The 16,066-nt window shown below is 31.8% G+C and overlaps 2 protein-coding genes across 2 annotated transcripts; one reads left to right on the forward strand and one right to left on the reverse strand.

Moving 5' to 3' along the window:
- Window positions 1–6,899: 6,899 nt before the first annotated feature.
- LOC107019870 (probable methyltransferase At1g27930) lies at window positions 6,900–7,912 on the reverse strand. The gene has a single exon (XM_015220233.2). The coding sequence runs from the start codon at window positions 7,840–7,842 to the stop codon at window positions 6,994–6,996; it is 849 nt and encodes a 282-aa protein (XP_015075719.1). The 5' UTR covers window positions 7,843–7,912; the 3' UTR covers window positions 6,900–6,993.
- A 1,471-nt stretch (window positions 7,913–9,383) lies between these two features.
- On the forward strand, window positions 9,384–10,214 carry LOC107019312. Its single transcript, XM_015219842.1, has one exon. It carries the CDS (start codon window positions 9,384–9,386, stop codon window positions 10,212–10,214), a length of 831 nt encoding a protein of 276 aa, XP_015075328.1.
- The last annotated feature ends 5,852 nt before the right edge of the window (window positions 10,215–16,066 follow it).

The raw sequence follows: 16,066 nt of genomic DNA on the forward strand, positions 1-16,066 counted from the left end.
CTAGCAATGAATAGGAAGATAATGGAGGTAGTAAATAGTGAAGATAATGGCCTTAGGAGTTTCATAGGTTACAATGGGAGTTACATAAGTTACATAAGTTACAATGGGAGTTACATAGGTTACATAGGTTACAACGGGAGTTACATAGGTTACAAAGGTTACAAAGAGTAATGGAGGAATTAAGAATGAAATACATTGATGGATAACCAATGCTAATGGATGATGTAGAAGTCATCCATTCCAATGTTCATTCTTATAACTCCAAAATAAAGCAATTTAATATGTTAAATATTAATATTAAAATGCTAATAACCTAACACATTTCATGCGTCTTCTTTTTTCTTTTGTTGCTCCACTTCTTTGTTACTTAGGTTATAGATTCTCATCTCTGACCACTCTTCCAAAGCATATGTCCGGCTCTTTCTCATCTTCACCAAGAGATTCTCGCGCAAATCAATTGTATTTGACGCTAAGGCTCCTGATTCATTCTTCTTTGCAATTACACATTCAGGTACAAATACAAAAACTTTTGGGCTTAATTTTCTATTCATAGCAGGTGAAACATGCTCTTCTTGGACCAAATCACTATCATTCTCTATTGAACTTACTAGTTGTCAAGATTCACCAAGCGACTCCTAAGATGGGGAAGAGATCTTATGATTCGATGTACTCAATGTGAACATGAGTGGCTTATCTACTGGATTGATTTAAGTAGCATGACATCTTGATTTTATTGAATAACTTAGCTACCTGAGAATGAGATATAATGTTGGAGTCATTATATTACCATCTTTTCCAGTAGCATTTAATAAAGTATCAAAGTTATTCGAACATAACATGTCTATTGAATCATTAATAATGTCTTGTCTCTTCTCACTGTCATGACTTTGAGTCGCACCCTTTTCACTACATGGAGGATAATTTTGACTTGTCGGGGAAAGGGTGTGATCAACTTTTAATTGCATTCTTGTTTTCAACTTGCAAAACATGCTTCTCAAAATTTTCAACATTTTCAATGTCAATTGTATGCATTAATTTTATCCTGAATAAACTCGTGAAGCATCAACCCAAACTATTCATGTTTCCCCTATGTCACGATTCATTGAATCTGTACGATGTTGCTCAGAAGTGGGAGAAACCAATTGCCGATCTAAAGTAATAACTGAAATTCAAGATGGGGTGCATTCAAATTTCCTTCAGTCAACTTCTTGTAATGGCAAATAGACTTACCTACACGTAGTCGAATAGATAAACAGTAATAATAGTATGCAGTAAGTAAAAACACATAGAGTTTTTATACTGGTTCGAAACACCGATTTGGTGCCTACTTCCAGTCCTCTTGGATTTCAAGGGTTTCCTTTAGAGATTTGAAGTAAACTTTGGATGTACAGACTTTCTATAAATTTATCATGTCTGATATGCAAATCAGATGTTCTATCTTGACACTTTCTCTACTGGTAAACCTACACTCAGAATCTTTCTTTCTCTTTTCTTTTCAATTGTTTCACTCACGTGTTTACAAAGATTTATGAAAGATAAAAGAAGATTGCACTATAAGCTCAAGTGAAGTTGCGTACTTCACACCTAAGTCTGAGGGAGGTATATATATGAATAGACTTGTGCTCTTTACTAGTATCTTTAAAGCAGCTTCAATGGTATCGTCAATATTTTTATTATTTTAATTTCTTTTCTAGATCAAAAGACAAATAATTCCATCATGGCTTTGGTACATACAATAATTGCAATACAAAGGTAGATTATCATATACAACCTCCCAAAAAACTTCAATCAACCTACCAGATTTTCCTATCATAAACTACAACCTTATACAATTTGATAGCTTTTCCATTAACCTTAGCATGGCTAGGTATTGACTTGATTTGAGTTGCTTTATCTATGGCTATTGATTTTCCAAATGTCGATCTATAGATAGCAAAGACTTCTTTGCAAACAAATCAGGAGATTCTTCCTCCTTGTTTTCCTCTTCTTTGTCTTCATCCTCCCTCTCTTCGTCTTCCTCTTTGTATACCTCTTCTACGACAATTATTTCTTAAGCATTATTTAAACAATCATTAAAAAAATTAATATTTCTTTTGTTGAACATCTTCTTCAAGTGAATTGTGTGTATTACCATAGTTAATTTCTTTGCATTAGATCAGAATCACTAGAAAAGAAGTCTGACATAGGTTGGTGATGCTATTAGAAAGATGAATTTAGTAAGAATGAATTTTAGTATTAATGTTAGAAAGATAAATCTCAAAAAGGGATAAAATGTCATTTTATAATTAAATTGTTTTAGTATTGATGTTAGAAAGATAAAGTATAACTTACATAAATCTCATAGTGTAAAACCTAAATTACATCATATCTCTTTTCTTTTTTATTTTACAACAATCCCTTAAAAAGGAGTCATCCGGAGACATAATTGATTGTCCGGATACATTAATTATGATACATTATTTGCAGTTGTTGCGCTTAAAAAGGAAAAAAAACAGAAAAAATCTAATTACAATCCCATAATTTATGCTATTCAGTTCCTGTCTTAGTGTCAATCACTGAAACCTAGATCCTACCATAACAAACCAATTCAAAAATCAAAACTCCATATACGTCATAGTTCTTCCTGATTCGTCGTTCTCCATGTCTCATCGTTCTCCGTGTTTTGTCATTTTTGTTGTTTATCCCTGTTTCATCGAAGAAACTTTCTATAGCTTAGATATAAATGATACCAGAATGACATGATTGTGGTCGGGAAGAACAATATGGAGGAGTAAGCGAATCAATTTCAAAATATAAAGATCTGATAAAATAGGTATGTGATCAGTTGTTTTAAAAATTCTCCAAGCTTCGTCTTTTTCATTGTTCCTCGTTCTCATTGTTTTGTTGAAATTTTTTACTAAAATTTAGATTTGAATGATATCGGAATGATAAGATAGTTGTCAGGGAGAATAGTACAGAGAAGTAAGTGAATCGATTTCAAGATATAAAGATCTGATAACAAAGGTATAAGATAAGTTGTTTTATATTGTGAATTAGTATTTTTAATTTTTCGATACATAAGTCATGTTATTGTTCATGATTCATTGTTAGTTACTATTTTATAAATAAAACAATTGCATCAGATGTGTTAGATTATTAGATTTATGTATCATTGTTTGGTAATTTTAAAGTATCAAAGACATGTAAAATTCTTCTTCGTTGTTTTGATGTATCATTGACGATGCGAGTAATTAAGGTACAGAGGTATGAGATATATCATGTAGTTGATTTGTAACTGAAACATGAAAAAATGTTGAGAAAAATATGGTCTGTTGTGATTAATTATAAGAATGTATCTTCAATTGTTTTTTTTTTTTTTAAATGATACATTGAATAGTAACAAATTTTTATTGTATCTTGTATAATTGCAACAATGAACAAGGAGAAAATGATGACTTCTAACATCGCAAAATGTATCAATGGTTGCCTTGTTGAGGCAAGACAACTACCTATATTATACTTTTTGGAAGAAGCTAAAATTATATTTAGTTTTTGAAATTACAAAAATTAAGAAATAACTTTTTTACATTTGGGAGGATATTTGAAGAGATTTTGATTGTAGACGCGTCTAAATGTATAAAAGAATGTCAGGACGACCAAGGAAAGGAAGGAAGAAAAATTCAGATGAAAAACTAACCGCAAGAACGAACAATTATGGACGTCCTGGACAAGAAGGTCACAATCAAAGAGCTTATACTTTCTTTCTGAAAGATTCTTAATGAATACGTTTTTTGAAATACTGTGATGTATCAAATTAATAATTTTCAATTAGTAACAATTTTTTTCACTGTCATAGATATATACATTACAAAGTACTTTTAGATTATTAATTTCTGATACAATAAATTGATTTGTATCAAGCAGTTTTTAATTCTGGCTATAATTTAGATTGGTAATTTCTAATATAATAAAGTGAATCTGGTACAAGGAATTATGTTTCAAATATACTATTTATATTATGTATTGTTTTGTGTTTGATACAAAAGTAATTAAGATATGTTGTGTGTAGCGTATAATGAAGTGGGAATATGAATGTATCACAAACAAAAAGAATTAAGTTGATACATGCTTAAAATATGCATTGCAGTGGTTAAATATTAAGTGTATTTGTAGCTGCTTAGAACTACATAAAACAATATGATTGTGCAATTATTTGTTAAATATTACGAATCAAACATTTAGTTTATTGATATTTTTGTATCAGATCATGATATATGAATCATATACTTTTTTTTTTGATATTTTTTTTTGATATTTTTATATCAGATAATAATATATAATTAAATAGATTTCAACCATAAATTATTATATAGTACACATGACATGAATCTATAAGGTCATTGAACATTACTTGACCTAATTATACTTGACATGGTCTTTATCCGTCGAACCAAAGAGAGACATATATTAATAGTATTGATTAAACACGACTTATCTCCTATATTACGTAGATTTGATGAATTGTAAATTATTACTTATATTTATTACTATAATGACCTCTAATTAAGTAATTTTTTAAATTATTATATTTAAATAAAATTAAACTATATATTTAAATAATCTTTAAATGTAATTTGTAAAATATTGAGATAATGACAACTCAAAATACATTAGACCCGGTAAATATCGATAATTATAGAAATCATGTGAATAGTTCATATATATCGAATCAAAGAGATCAAAATGTTAATATTATTAATCATACATGTTTTATCCCTATATTACATCGATTTTATAATTATGAATCATTACTTATATGTGTTACAAAAATGACCTTCAAATTCTAATTGAGTATTTTTTTAGTTATTATGTTTGAATAAAATAAATTAGTGTTAAGTAAATTCAGTTAACACAAATATTTTAGCCATAATCTGTTGTAATATCAGTTAAATAATTTTTTTATCATAATACAACTAACAAGGATATAATGTGATTCAAAAAATATTTCTTTTACTATTAATGTCATAATTATTATTTTTAAAACATAACTAAAAACATTTTTTTTACATATTTGGTCATCTAATCTACTTAATGATCAATGTGCTCTTTGGTAGAATTTCTAGTACATAGGAATTCCCTAGTACATAATTAATTATGGAATCTTCAATAATTGATGCAATTAGTTATTTTTAATATGTTGGAAACATGATGGAAGAATGAATTCCCCTAAAAATATATTTAATTTTTAAGTTAAAAGCGTAAAAATATCTTTAAAAAACTAATTTATAATGTGAATTGATTTTTTATCATTCTGGCCAAATTATGGCCAAAAGAACTTTTCCTTATTAATAATTTTCACCTACAGTCCAAAAGCACACAAATGGATGAACTAATTTGTTTTAACTGATAAATAATTTAAATCTACATTAAATTAATTAAATTAAATCTAATTAGTAAAAGAGCGTTCGCAACCGTTAGAAATATTTTTAAAAAGATACATCGCAATCCTCACTCTTGATTCTTGACTTTATTCATCCTCTTTCATGCTACACATGATATTTTTCTTCGGTTCATCTTGATTACCTCAATCTTTTAAAAATTAAATGACTAATTAAAAAAAATAATAAATAAGGTTGTTACGACTCTTAATTTATGTAAATCTAATGTTAGGAATCAATCAATATGAAAATTCATTTCAATAAAAATTTGACATCAAACAAATGAAAATTAAAAGAACAAGCACAAAAAGAGAATATACAAAGCTCAGATTTTTTTTTGAATTCAAATGGATGAAAAAGTACACTTACGATTTTTGCTAAAAGCTGCAAAAAATGTGTGTGAAATTAGTTTTGGGGACCGTTAGTGATATTATTAATAGTCTAAACTAATCTCAGCCTTCAAAATATAAATTAAACACTTTGGCTATCATCCAGCTTTTTATTGAGAAAAACTTGAACTAGATACTGAAAGGCCACGGACCCAATATATATATATAAATAAATTAAATTAATTTTTGAAAAAAAAAATATTACGATACTTTCAAGTAAACATGATAAAAATTATTATTTTAAAATTCAGTGAGCGTTCTTGGTTTACTTTATTACTCATTTGTATATTTTATTTATCACACTGTCTTTTTAACAATCTTTAAAAAGTATGCAATTAAATTATTTTTATTTATTATTTATTATTTATTTTAATTTAATCTACTTGTTTTTAGCAAAATACATCAATTAGATTAACTTGATTCCAATTTTAGAAAAGATTAAAAAAAAAGAAAAGGAAAATGGTCTTGAATGCTACTCTAAGTTTTACTAGAGATGGGTCCCACTTTTTAGGTGTAACAGCTTATTCTAGTAAGTTGCCTATTTTTTGGGAAATTCAAGCACTATCTCTTAGGCTTTCGTTTAATTTTTAAAAACAAATTAAGGGGTGAATACGATTTTGAATAGTTTAATAGAATAGTCTGAGTCAAAGGATAGAACTACATTTAAATATTTAAATAGAATAAATGCAGAATTTAATTTTTAAAGGAAAATTAAGGGGAAGAAAATTTTGAGTGGTCTAACACTTCATTTCTCTCTAATTTCTTGTTCACTTTTCTTTCTTTTATATCCTTATAGTTGTCCATTTTTCCTTTTCTTGTTGCGCGTAATTATTTGTCCATTTTTCCTTTTTGTTGCTATTACTTGTTATTTTGACAAATCAAGAAAGGATAATTTTTACCTATTGTATTATCGGTTAATTACTTTGAAAAAAATAGAAATTTTTAAAATTTTTTAAAGTAATATACATTATAATTAATAAGAATAAAATAGTAAACTTATTAGGTTAATATTTATTTTCTTAATTAATGTGTCACAATTTAAAAACAAACAAGTAATTAAATTAGAATAGTCTAAAACAAAGAAAACTGGGAATTTGTAAAAAATCAATGCCATTATATAAATAACATTGGGAATGGAAGGAAAGTGAAGAAAATTATAAAGTAAAAGATAGGTGCATTAATAAATCCTAACAAAAACTATCTCCCACATTAGACGCTGGTGGAATCTCAAAATGCCAAAGCCTTCCTACACCTTTGACCAAATATTTTCTACACAAGAATAGTTCTGCATAAACTTTCTCTACTTTCCGTTCCACATCATGTAAAAACACATGGGTAACGCCTTTTCCTTTTCTATTTCTCGCCATAACCGCCGCCGAATAGATGGCTGCCATCCTACCTGGTGCTTCTGCAAAATACCCTCGAGGTGCATCTATCATAATCAGATCCCATTCTTTATCGTAAACTTCATTCGATAACATATCTAATGCTAATTTACATCCATGATTGCCGCGTAGAAAAGATTTCTTCGCTGAACAATCTGGCTCTTTACGATAATGTTCAACTAATTCATCTGCCTCTGATAACATCGTTCGATATTTCACTGTCTCCGCGTGAAGAAACGGGGCGTCTTTTACTATTGTTTCCACCCATTTCGGATCTTCCTCTAAAAACAATGTGTTCCCACGGGAATTAAATGAGGCCCACATTTGTGAATCATGACCCAAACCAAATACAAGGAAATTACAAGGAGTACGATTTTTCAAAACATCAAAAGATATTCGGATTTCGTTGATGTTTTGTTGAGGTGTCACTCGCGATGTGGCATAGTGTAAAATTGCATCAAGCAAGATTTGGTGTGAATTCAACTTATCAACAAGAAAATTGTCCATGGTTGGAGCTTTGTTGTTGTTGCAAAGGATCCAATTGTTAGACGTTTTGAGAAACAGAGAAATGAAGAGTAGAACTGCAACTAATGCTGTAACGAGGCACCATGATCTCTGTGGCTTGAGATGGCTATGACTCTGTTTTTGCATATTTTTTAAGGGATGAAATTGATTATGTGATTTTGAAGTATGAAACTTTGTTCAACAAAATAGACTTTTATAATATCAGTTTTTCCATCAGAATTAATACTAATATTGACTTTTCCATTTTCCATCAGAACTAATACTAATATTGACTTTTCAAAAAAGAGTTGTATCGACCTGATTAGTTATGGATATATATAGATAATCCTATAGTTATTGGCACTTATTATTTTATTTTTTTATCTCCAACTATACCGATAGTTTTTATCCTTTTCCAATAACAAAAGACGTATTCAGAATTTCAGTTATATGGATGCATAATTATGAAAAAATGTATTTTAAATAGAAATTTGATCGATTTAATTTTTGGAATTCGTTTGGTAAGCCGTATTAGATAGAATAATCCATGGATTAAAATTTAGTCCATCTAATACATTGTTTGGTTACTTCATTTAATTTAATCCATAGATTGTTATCTATCATATGTGGTATTATCTTATCCCTAGAAAATGGAAGAATAACTAATCGAAGGTTTGTTAAACCTTGGATAAGACCCCTAAATGACTAAACTAACCTCTTATTTTTTTTAAAATTTCTTTTGTAATTTAATTTCCTATTTATTTATATTGGGATAGTTATAAATGTTCTTTTTTAATTCTCCAAATCCGTTTGGTGTAATTTAATCATTTCACCAATATCTTTTTCTCCAATTTTCCTTTTTTTTTTTTTATATTCAAGATAATTTGTCGATTACCCACTTGAACTGTTTGTTTTAAAAATAAAAATAAGCTCTATGTATGAACAATTTAAGTAGTCTTAAAATCTATGTTAAGCTTAAGATATATATTTGACCAACAAAAAATTAGATATACATTGTGTCGTCAATAATCTTCTTAGTGATATATCATACCTTAAAATAAATAACAATTTTATGTATTCATGTATTTGATTTAACTAATTAAATGGAATACATAATTCTTTTAAAAAAATTATCCTGTCCGGTGGTTATCTACCTTGACCCAATTACATGAAATAAACACTCATAATAACACAAGGGTATAATAGGAAAAGCACTTTCTGTAGAATTATAAATTAAACACAAAATTAAGTGGAAAGTAGTGGACCAAACAATTGACAAAAAATAATCCCTGCATTACTAATCCCTGAATTATTAATTCATGCATTACTAATCTCTGCATTATCAATGTTTGTACCAAACGACCCCTTAGGTTCTTAATATGAACCATAAAATTTTAAAAATTATAAGTCCAAAATATATAATACTACTAGTTTTTGTTAAATATATTGTAAATATCTTGTATTATGGTAAATATCTTGTATTATGGTAAATTAGTTAGGAGTATATTTTGTAGCCTTATTTGTTGCTATCTTTGTGTATACAAGGATCAGTAAAATAGAGAGATGGGATTGAGGAAAATATTCTTTCATGGTATCAGTTGCTTAGGGTGCTTCTTCCGCATACGCCCCTAATTCCGCCCCTTTCTCTTCTTCCCCTTCTTCGTTTTCTTTTCGCCGGCAATCTCACAATGTCGGATAAATCTTTTCATCCAGCTTTGACCATCTCTAATATCAAGAACCATATTCCCATCACTCTTGAGATGGAAAACGTTCAATACTCTACGTGGTCGGAATTATTCAAAATTCATGCTCGTTCTCATAGAGTACTAGAGCATATTATTCCTCCCAAAGAAGGTACGTCCAAACCACCTTCAACTGATCAAGAGAAGGAACTGTGGACTACTCTAGATGCCACAGTTCTTTCATGGATATATGCCACTATCTCTAATGATCTCCTACAAACCATCATTGAGCCTGATTCGACTGCTATGGAGGCCTGGGGTAGGTTGCGAGACATATTCCAGGACAACCAACATTCCCATGCCGTTGCTCTTGAACAACGATTCTCCACCACTTCTATGGAGAATTTTCCCAATGCATCCTCTTACTGTCAGCATCTCAAGTCTCTCGCTGATCAGTTGAAGAATGTCGGAGCGCCGGTTTTTGATAGCTGGATGGTGTTACAGTTGGTTGGTGGACTAACCCGAGCCTACCGTGGTGTGGAAACGCTTATTCGTCAAAGCAATTCGCTTCCTCCCTTTTACAAGGCTCGCTCCATGCTTGTTCTTGAGGAAACCGGAATGGCAAAAGAGGCGGCAACCGAATTTGCCATGGTTGCAACCTCGTCAGATGACTCCTCTGGTCATTTGACAAACACGGGTCAGTTGAAGAGCAAATATTCCAGCTTGTCAAACAACAAGCGCAACTCTGGTAGCCAAAAAAATGCTGGTCGTGGCTCCGGTGGTGGCTCCGGCGGTGCCAGAAAAAATGGTAGTTGGAATCCACCGGCTGCTGGGTGAGGCTCCGGTGCGGCTCAAGCTTCGAACATGTCCCCTGCTTTTTGGCAGCAAGTGTATCCTTGGGGATATGGCTGGACCATTCCTCCTTGACCTTACCCAACTCAAGGATGGACCAGGCCTGGACTCCAAACCAACAGGCTGGACTATTAGGCACAAGGCCATGAAATCAGCAGGCTTACATGGCGTCTGGACAACAGCAACAGTCCGGTTCGATGACTCCTACCGATTTTCAGCTGCAATGCATACTATGTCCCTTAATCCGCCTGATCCGTCTTGGTACATGGACACCGGGGCTACTTCTCATATGACTTCCTCTTCAGGTAACTTCTCGTCTTATTTTAATTTGAGCACTCATCCAAATAATAATATAGTTGTTGGTAATGGTCATAAAATTCCTATTCTTGGTTACGGTCACTGTTTGTTTGCCTTCATCTAGCCCGACCCTTTCTTTAAATAATGTCCTTCATGCTAAAATCATAAAAAATCTCATCTCTGTTACAAAATTCACTACTGATAATTCCACAACTGTTGCATTTGATCCTTTTGGTTTTTCTGTAAAGGGTTTTCAGACGGGGAAGCAAATAATGAGGTGTGATAGCCGGGACGACCTTTACCCAATTACTACTCCAATCAACAATCAAGCTACCTCTACTTTTGCCGCACTTTCTCCTAAACTTTGGCATGATCAGTTGAGTCTTCCGGGTGCTCCTATTTTAGATGCTCTTAAGCACAATAAAAATATTGATTGTAATAGACTTTCAAGTTCTAGTATTTGTGGATCATGTGTTTTATGGAAACGTGTGAAGTTGCTGTTTGTTTCTTCGATTTCTAGTACGACTTTGCCAATTGATATAATACATAGTGATCTTTGGTCATCTCCCATTTTGAGTTCTTCAGGACATCGTTACTATGTTTTATTACTTGATGATTCGTCTAATTTTTTGTGGACTTTTCGTTTAGCCCAAAAATCTGATTTATCTGACACATTCTTGGTTTTTAGGAATCACATTCTCACCCAATTTGAACGTAGTGTTAAAAAAGTACAATGTGATAATGGGAGGGAGTTTGATAATGGTCCATTTTGGGAATTCTGTGAAAAACATGGCATGTCTTTCCGTCTCTCTTATCCTCATACTTCTTCACAAAATGGGAAAGCCGAAAGAAAAATTCGTACTATCAATAACATTAGCCGTACTCTTCTTGCCCATGCCTCACTTCCACCTTCTTTTTGGCATCATTCCTTACAAATGACAACCTACCTTCTAAATATTCTTCCGTGCAAATTGTTGGGTAATAAATCTCCTTTGGAAATTCTTTATAAAATGGAGCCTTCTTATTCTCATTTACGGGTTTTTGGGTGTTTGTGTTATCCACTTTTTCCATCTACAACTATTAATAAATTGCAACCCCGATCTACTTCGTGTGTATTTTTGGGATTTCCCCCGAATCACTGTGGCTACAAATGCTATAATTTATCCTCTCGTAAAATTATCATTTGTAGACATTTTATTTTTTATGAGAATTCCTCCCCCTTTGCAAAGTTACATACTCCTTCTCCACAATATAATTTTTTGGACTCTGGACTAAATTCTTGTGTTATTCAACATTTTAGAAATTCTAATGTTGCGTCCAACGACCCTCCACATCCTGTGGCCCATTCCCCGGCCCAATCTACTCCACCTGACATCACCTCTTCCCAGCAAGCCCAACCCGCTTCTCCCCCTACTGACTCTCCCCAACCGCCCTCTGGCCATCCTCCCTTGACAGCTCATCACCTCATTCCTCACCCCATACTTCCCCTTTGGCCAAACACATTCCACACCATTAAACAGTTTAGCACCACAGCCCACTCAAATTCCTCTCCAGCGGCAAAGAGTTGCGACCCGTAGCCAAATTGGGATATTTCAACCAAATAAGAAATATTCTTTTGTTTCTGAGATTACAAGGTCACCTTTGCCTCGTAATCCGATTGTGGCTCTCCGTGATCCAAATTGGAAAATGGCCATGGATGATGAATATGATGCTCTTATTAAAAATAAGACGTGGGAGTTAGTGCCCCGTCCACCTAATGTGAATGTGATTCGATCTATGAGGATTTTTACTCATAAAGTCAAATCTAATGGTGTTTTTGAGAGGCATAAAACACGTCTTGTAGGTGCTGGCAAAACTCAGCAGGTTGGAATTGATTGTGGTGAGACATTTAGTCCTTTGGTCAAGTCAGCTACAATCCGGACTGTTCTTAGTCTATCTCTGTCCAAAGCATGGCCAATTCATCAATTGAATTTCAAAAATGCTTTTCTTCACGGTGAGCTTCAGGAAACTGTTTATATGAATCAACCCTTGGGGTACAGGGATCGTACTCATCCTGATTATGTTTGTCTGTTACGTAAGTCTTTATATGGCCTTAAGCAAGCCCCCCGGGCTTGGTATAAGCGTTTTGCTGATTATGTTTTGTCCATTGGTTTCACTAATAGCCGGTGTGACAATTCTCTATTCATCTACAACAAGGGTTTGGACATAGCTTACATTTTATTATATGTTGATGATATTATTCTTACTGCTTCTTCTGATTCTCTTCGGTGTTTTATCATAGCTCTTCTCAGTTCTGAATTTGCTATAAAAGATTTAGGTTGTTTAAATTATTTTCTTCGTATTGCTGTCACTAGACATAAGGGTGGTATGTTTCTTTCACAGCGGAAATATGCTGATGAAATAATTGAACGAGCCGGCATGTCCTCATGTAAATCGACTCTTACTCCGGTTGACTCCAAATCGAAAGTTAGTGCTAATTCTAGTGCTCCTTATGCTGATCCCACTCTTTACAGAAGTCTTGCAGGGGCCCTTCAATATATCACTTTTACCCGTCCGGATATATCTTATGATGTTCAACAAATTTGTCTCCATATGCATAATCCGCGTATTGATCATTTTAATGCTATCAAACAAATAATCCAGTATGTTAAGGGTACTTTGGATCATGGACTTCACCTTTATCCCTCTTCTTTCTCCACTCTTGTCTCTTACACTGATGCAGATTGGGGAGGGTGCCCGGACACCCGACGGTCTACATCCGGGTATTGTGTGTTTTTGGGAGATAACTTGGTCTCATGGTCATCAAAACGACAACCCACATTGTCTCGTTCTAGTACCGAGGCCGAATATCGTGGGGTGGCCAATGTCGTCTCCTAATCATGTTGGATTCGTAATCTTCTCTTAGAGTTGCATTGTCCGATCAAGAAAGCCACACATGTATACTGTTACAATATAAGTGCTATTTATTTATCGGGTAATCCAGTACAACATCAACGTACAAAACATATTGAAATGCATATCCACTTTGTTCGAGAAAAGGTTGCTCGTGGACATGTTCGTGTTTTACATGTTCCATCCCGTTATCAAGAGCGGACATTTTCACAAAAGGTCTTCCACGTGTCTTGTTTGAAGAATTTCGGGACAATCTTAGCGTCCGCAAACCTCCCGCTTCGATTGTGGGGGTGTGTTAAATATATTGTAAATATCTTTTATTATGATAAATATCTTGTATTATGGTAAATATCTTGTATTATGGTAAATTAGTTAGGAGTATATTCTGTAGCCTTATTTGTTGCGATCTTTGTGTATATAAGGATCAGTAAAATAGAGAGATGGGATTGAGAAAAATATTCTTTCAGTTCAAATTTTTTTATACATATTTAATTTAATTATACTAAAAATTTATAGTGCTAATTTTTTTGGGAATTTGTAAATGTAATACACTTGAAAATTTTGAAAGATTAAAGGGAAAAAAACAAAAGTAAAATTAGTTGAAATGCCAACACAGTATGTGATAACCACTTGGAGAGGTGTTGCTCAAAAAGACAAGTGCACTTAATCATCATTGTATAAACACTATAATATGTGATTTAGAGAGGGGAGCATGAGTTCACGTAACCCACAACACCCCTCTAAATACGCCTCTGCCAATACGTCAAAAGGGCAATTTTGATTATTTTCCCTTTAATTTTTTCAAATTCAGTAATTAAATGTATTTTTTAAAATAATTTCATTCTTAATTATTCAAAATTCAATTACTTAAATGTCTTTTTACATACTCTTTATATCCAACCATACTTGTTCACTATTGATTTTACCGCGTTTTTTAGAAATTATAAATAGAAGGATAATTATATTTTATCACCTTTTGAATATACTATCTCCGTCCATTCTTAATTGTTTTATTTAAGTTTTTAGATTGAAACGATAAAAATTTTGACTAACATTTTACGATGCATTTTTTCATCAATTGATAAGCAAAAAATTATAATTTATAGTATTTTTGGTATAGTTCTTGATTATCTTAATTTTATTTAAAATATCGAATTAATGTAATCTAATTTAATTTTGAAATTAGTCAAATTTCGACTTTCATAAATCGCAACATAACAAATAAAATTAGATGAAGGGAATAATAAAACACAATGTCTTGAAATATGTAATAAGTAAAATGTATATAATTAATTATAAAAATAAATTAGGAACTAATTATAAAATTATTCGTTAATTTTATAAAGTGAATAAATATTATTAGTCATTCAAAAATGATAGTGTATAACTATTGATGAACGAAGATAGTATTGTTTCATTTTGCCATAATTATGATTGTTGTACTATGATTTTTCTAAATTATTTGTGCTATTGCTTTTTTCTGAATTATATGTGCTAGTGTTTCATTTTTCCATGATTATGATTGTTGTAATATGCTTTTTTCTAAGTTATTTGTGCTATTGTTGAATTTTAAGAAAATATGTAAATATCATTTGTCGTGCCTGTGTTGAATTTTAAGGCAATATGTAATTTCATAATATAATGACATTAGGGAAAAAGAAATTACACATAAAATTTGGTTAGAACAATATCTTATCTATATTATTTTTTAAGAAAATATTTTTACCTTTTTAGCTTTAAAATATTTTTTTTCTAAAATTAAAAAACAAGATCAATTTATTTTAAAATAAAAAGGTCATAATTTTTTAATTTTTTTATCAAATATTAACTAAATTTTCTGATCGTTCAACATTCTTACCAATGGCATCATATCATTGTTCTCCCAGTGGAATTTGAAGGATTTTGTAATGTCATCACCATGACATGTTTGAAAAGTCATTCAGCCAATTAAATTTGGTGTATAATTAAGTGCAATTACTCTTCCCGTTCCTATTTAATGGTTATATTATTTTAAATTCACGTTCCTTAAAATTTAGATAAATTTATCATTATATTTTTACTTAGTGTTATTTTGGAGTCAAGTTTTAAATAACTAAACATCAACTAATTTATTTTGATTAATTAAATTACCAATGAATATGAATTAACATTTTAGTTTTTCTATGTTGATCAAAATTATATTTTCAAAACTAATAACCCGGATAAAATAAAAAAAATAATATTTTAATATATTAATTTTATAAAATGACAAATATAAAGAAACATCCTGTAACGACCCCTTTAGTCGATTCGAGCAGTAAGATTATTTTGTTAAAAACTGACTGGGCCGACGGACCACGCGACGGACCGTCATGGTCACGACGGCCCGTGATGGATTCCGTCGTCCCATACTTGTAAATTTTCTTCTGCTACTTTTCTCATTACCCTCGACGACAAGTAGGACGAACCGTCATAGGCACGACGGACCGTCGAGGGGCTTCGTTCTAAAACACTTAAACTCTGAAAATCTGGGTACTGAGATCGACTCTCTGAACTTTGCGACAGAACTGCAGGACGGACCGTCGTAGGTACGACGGACCGTCACAAACCCTTTACAGAATTTGACTCTCTGAACTTTGTGACGGACCTGCAGGACGGACCGTCATAGA

Source organism: Solanum pennellii, chromosome 5, assembly GCF_001406875.1.
Source record: "Solanum pennellii chromosome 5, SPENNV200".
In the NCBI taxonomy this organism is placed as follows: Eukaryota; Viridiplantae; Streptophyta; class Magnoliopsida; order Solanales; family Solanaceae; genus Solanum; species Solanum pennellii.

Coding starts and splice junctions, on each gene's coding strand:
- LOC107019870 (XM_015220233.2), bottom strand. CDS start 7,842: ATGCAAAAACAGAGTCATAGCCATCTCAAGCCACAGAGATCATGGTGC.
- LOC107019312 (XM_015219842.1), top strand. CDS start 9,384: ATGTCGGATAAATCTTTTCATCCAGCTTTGACCATCTCTAATATCAAG.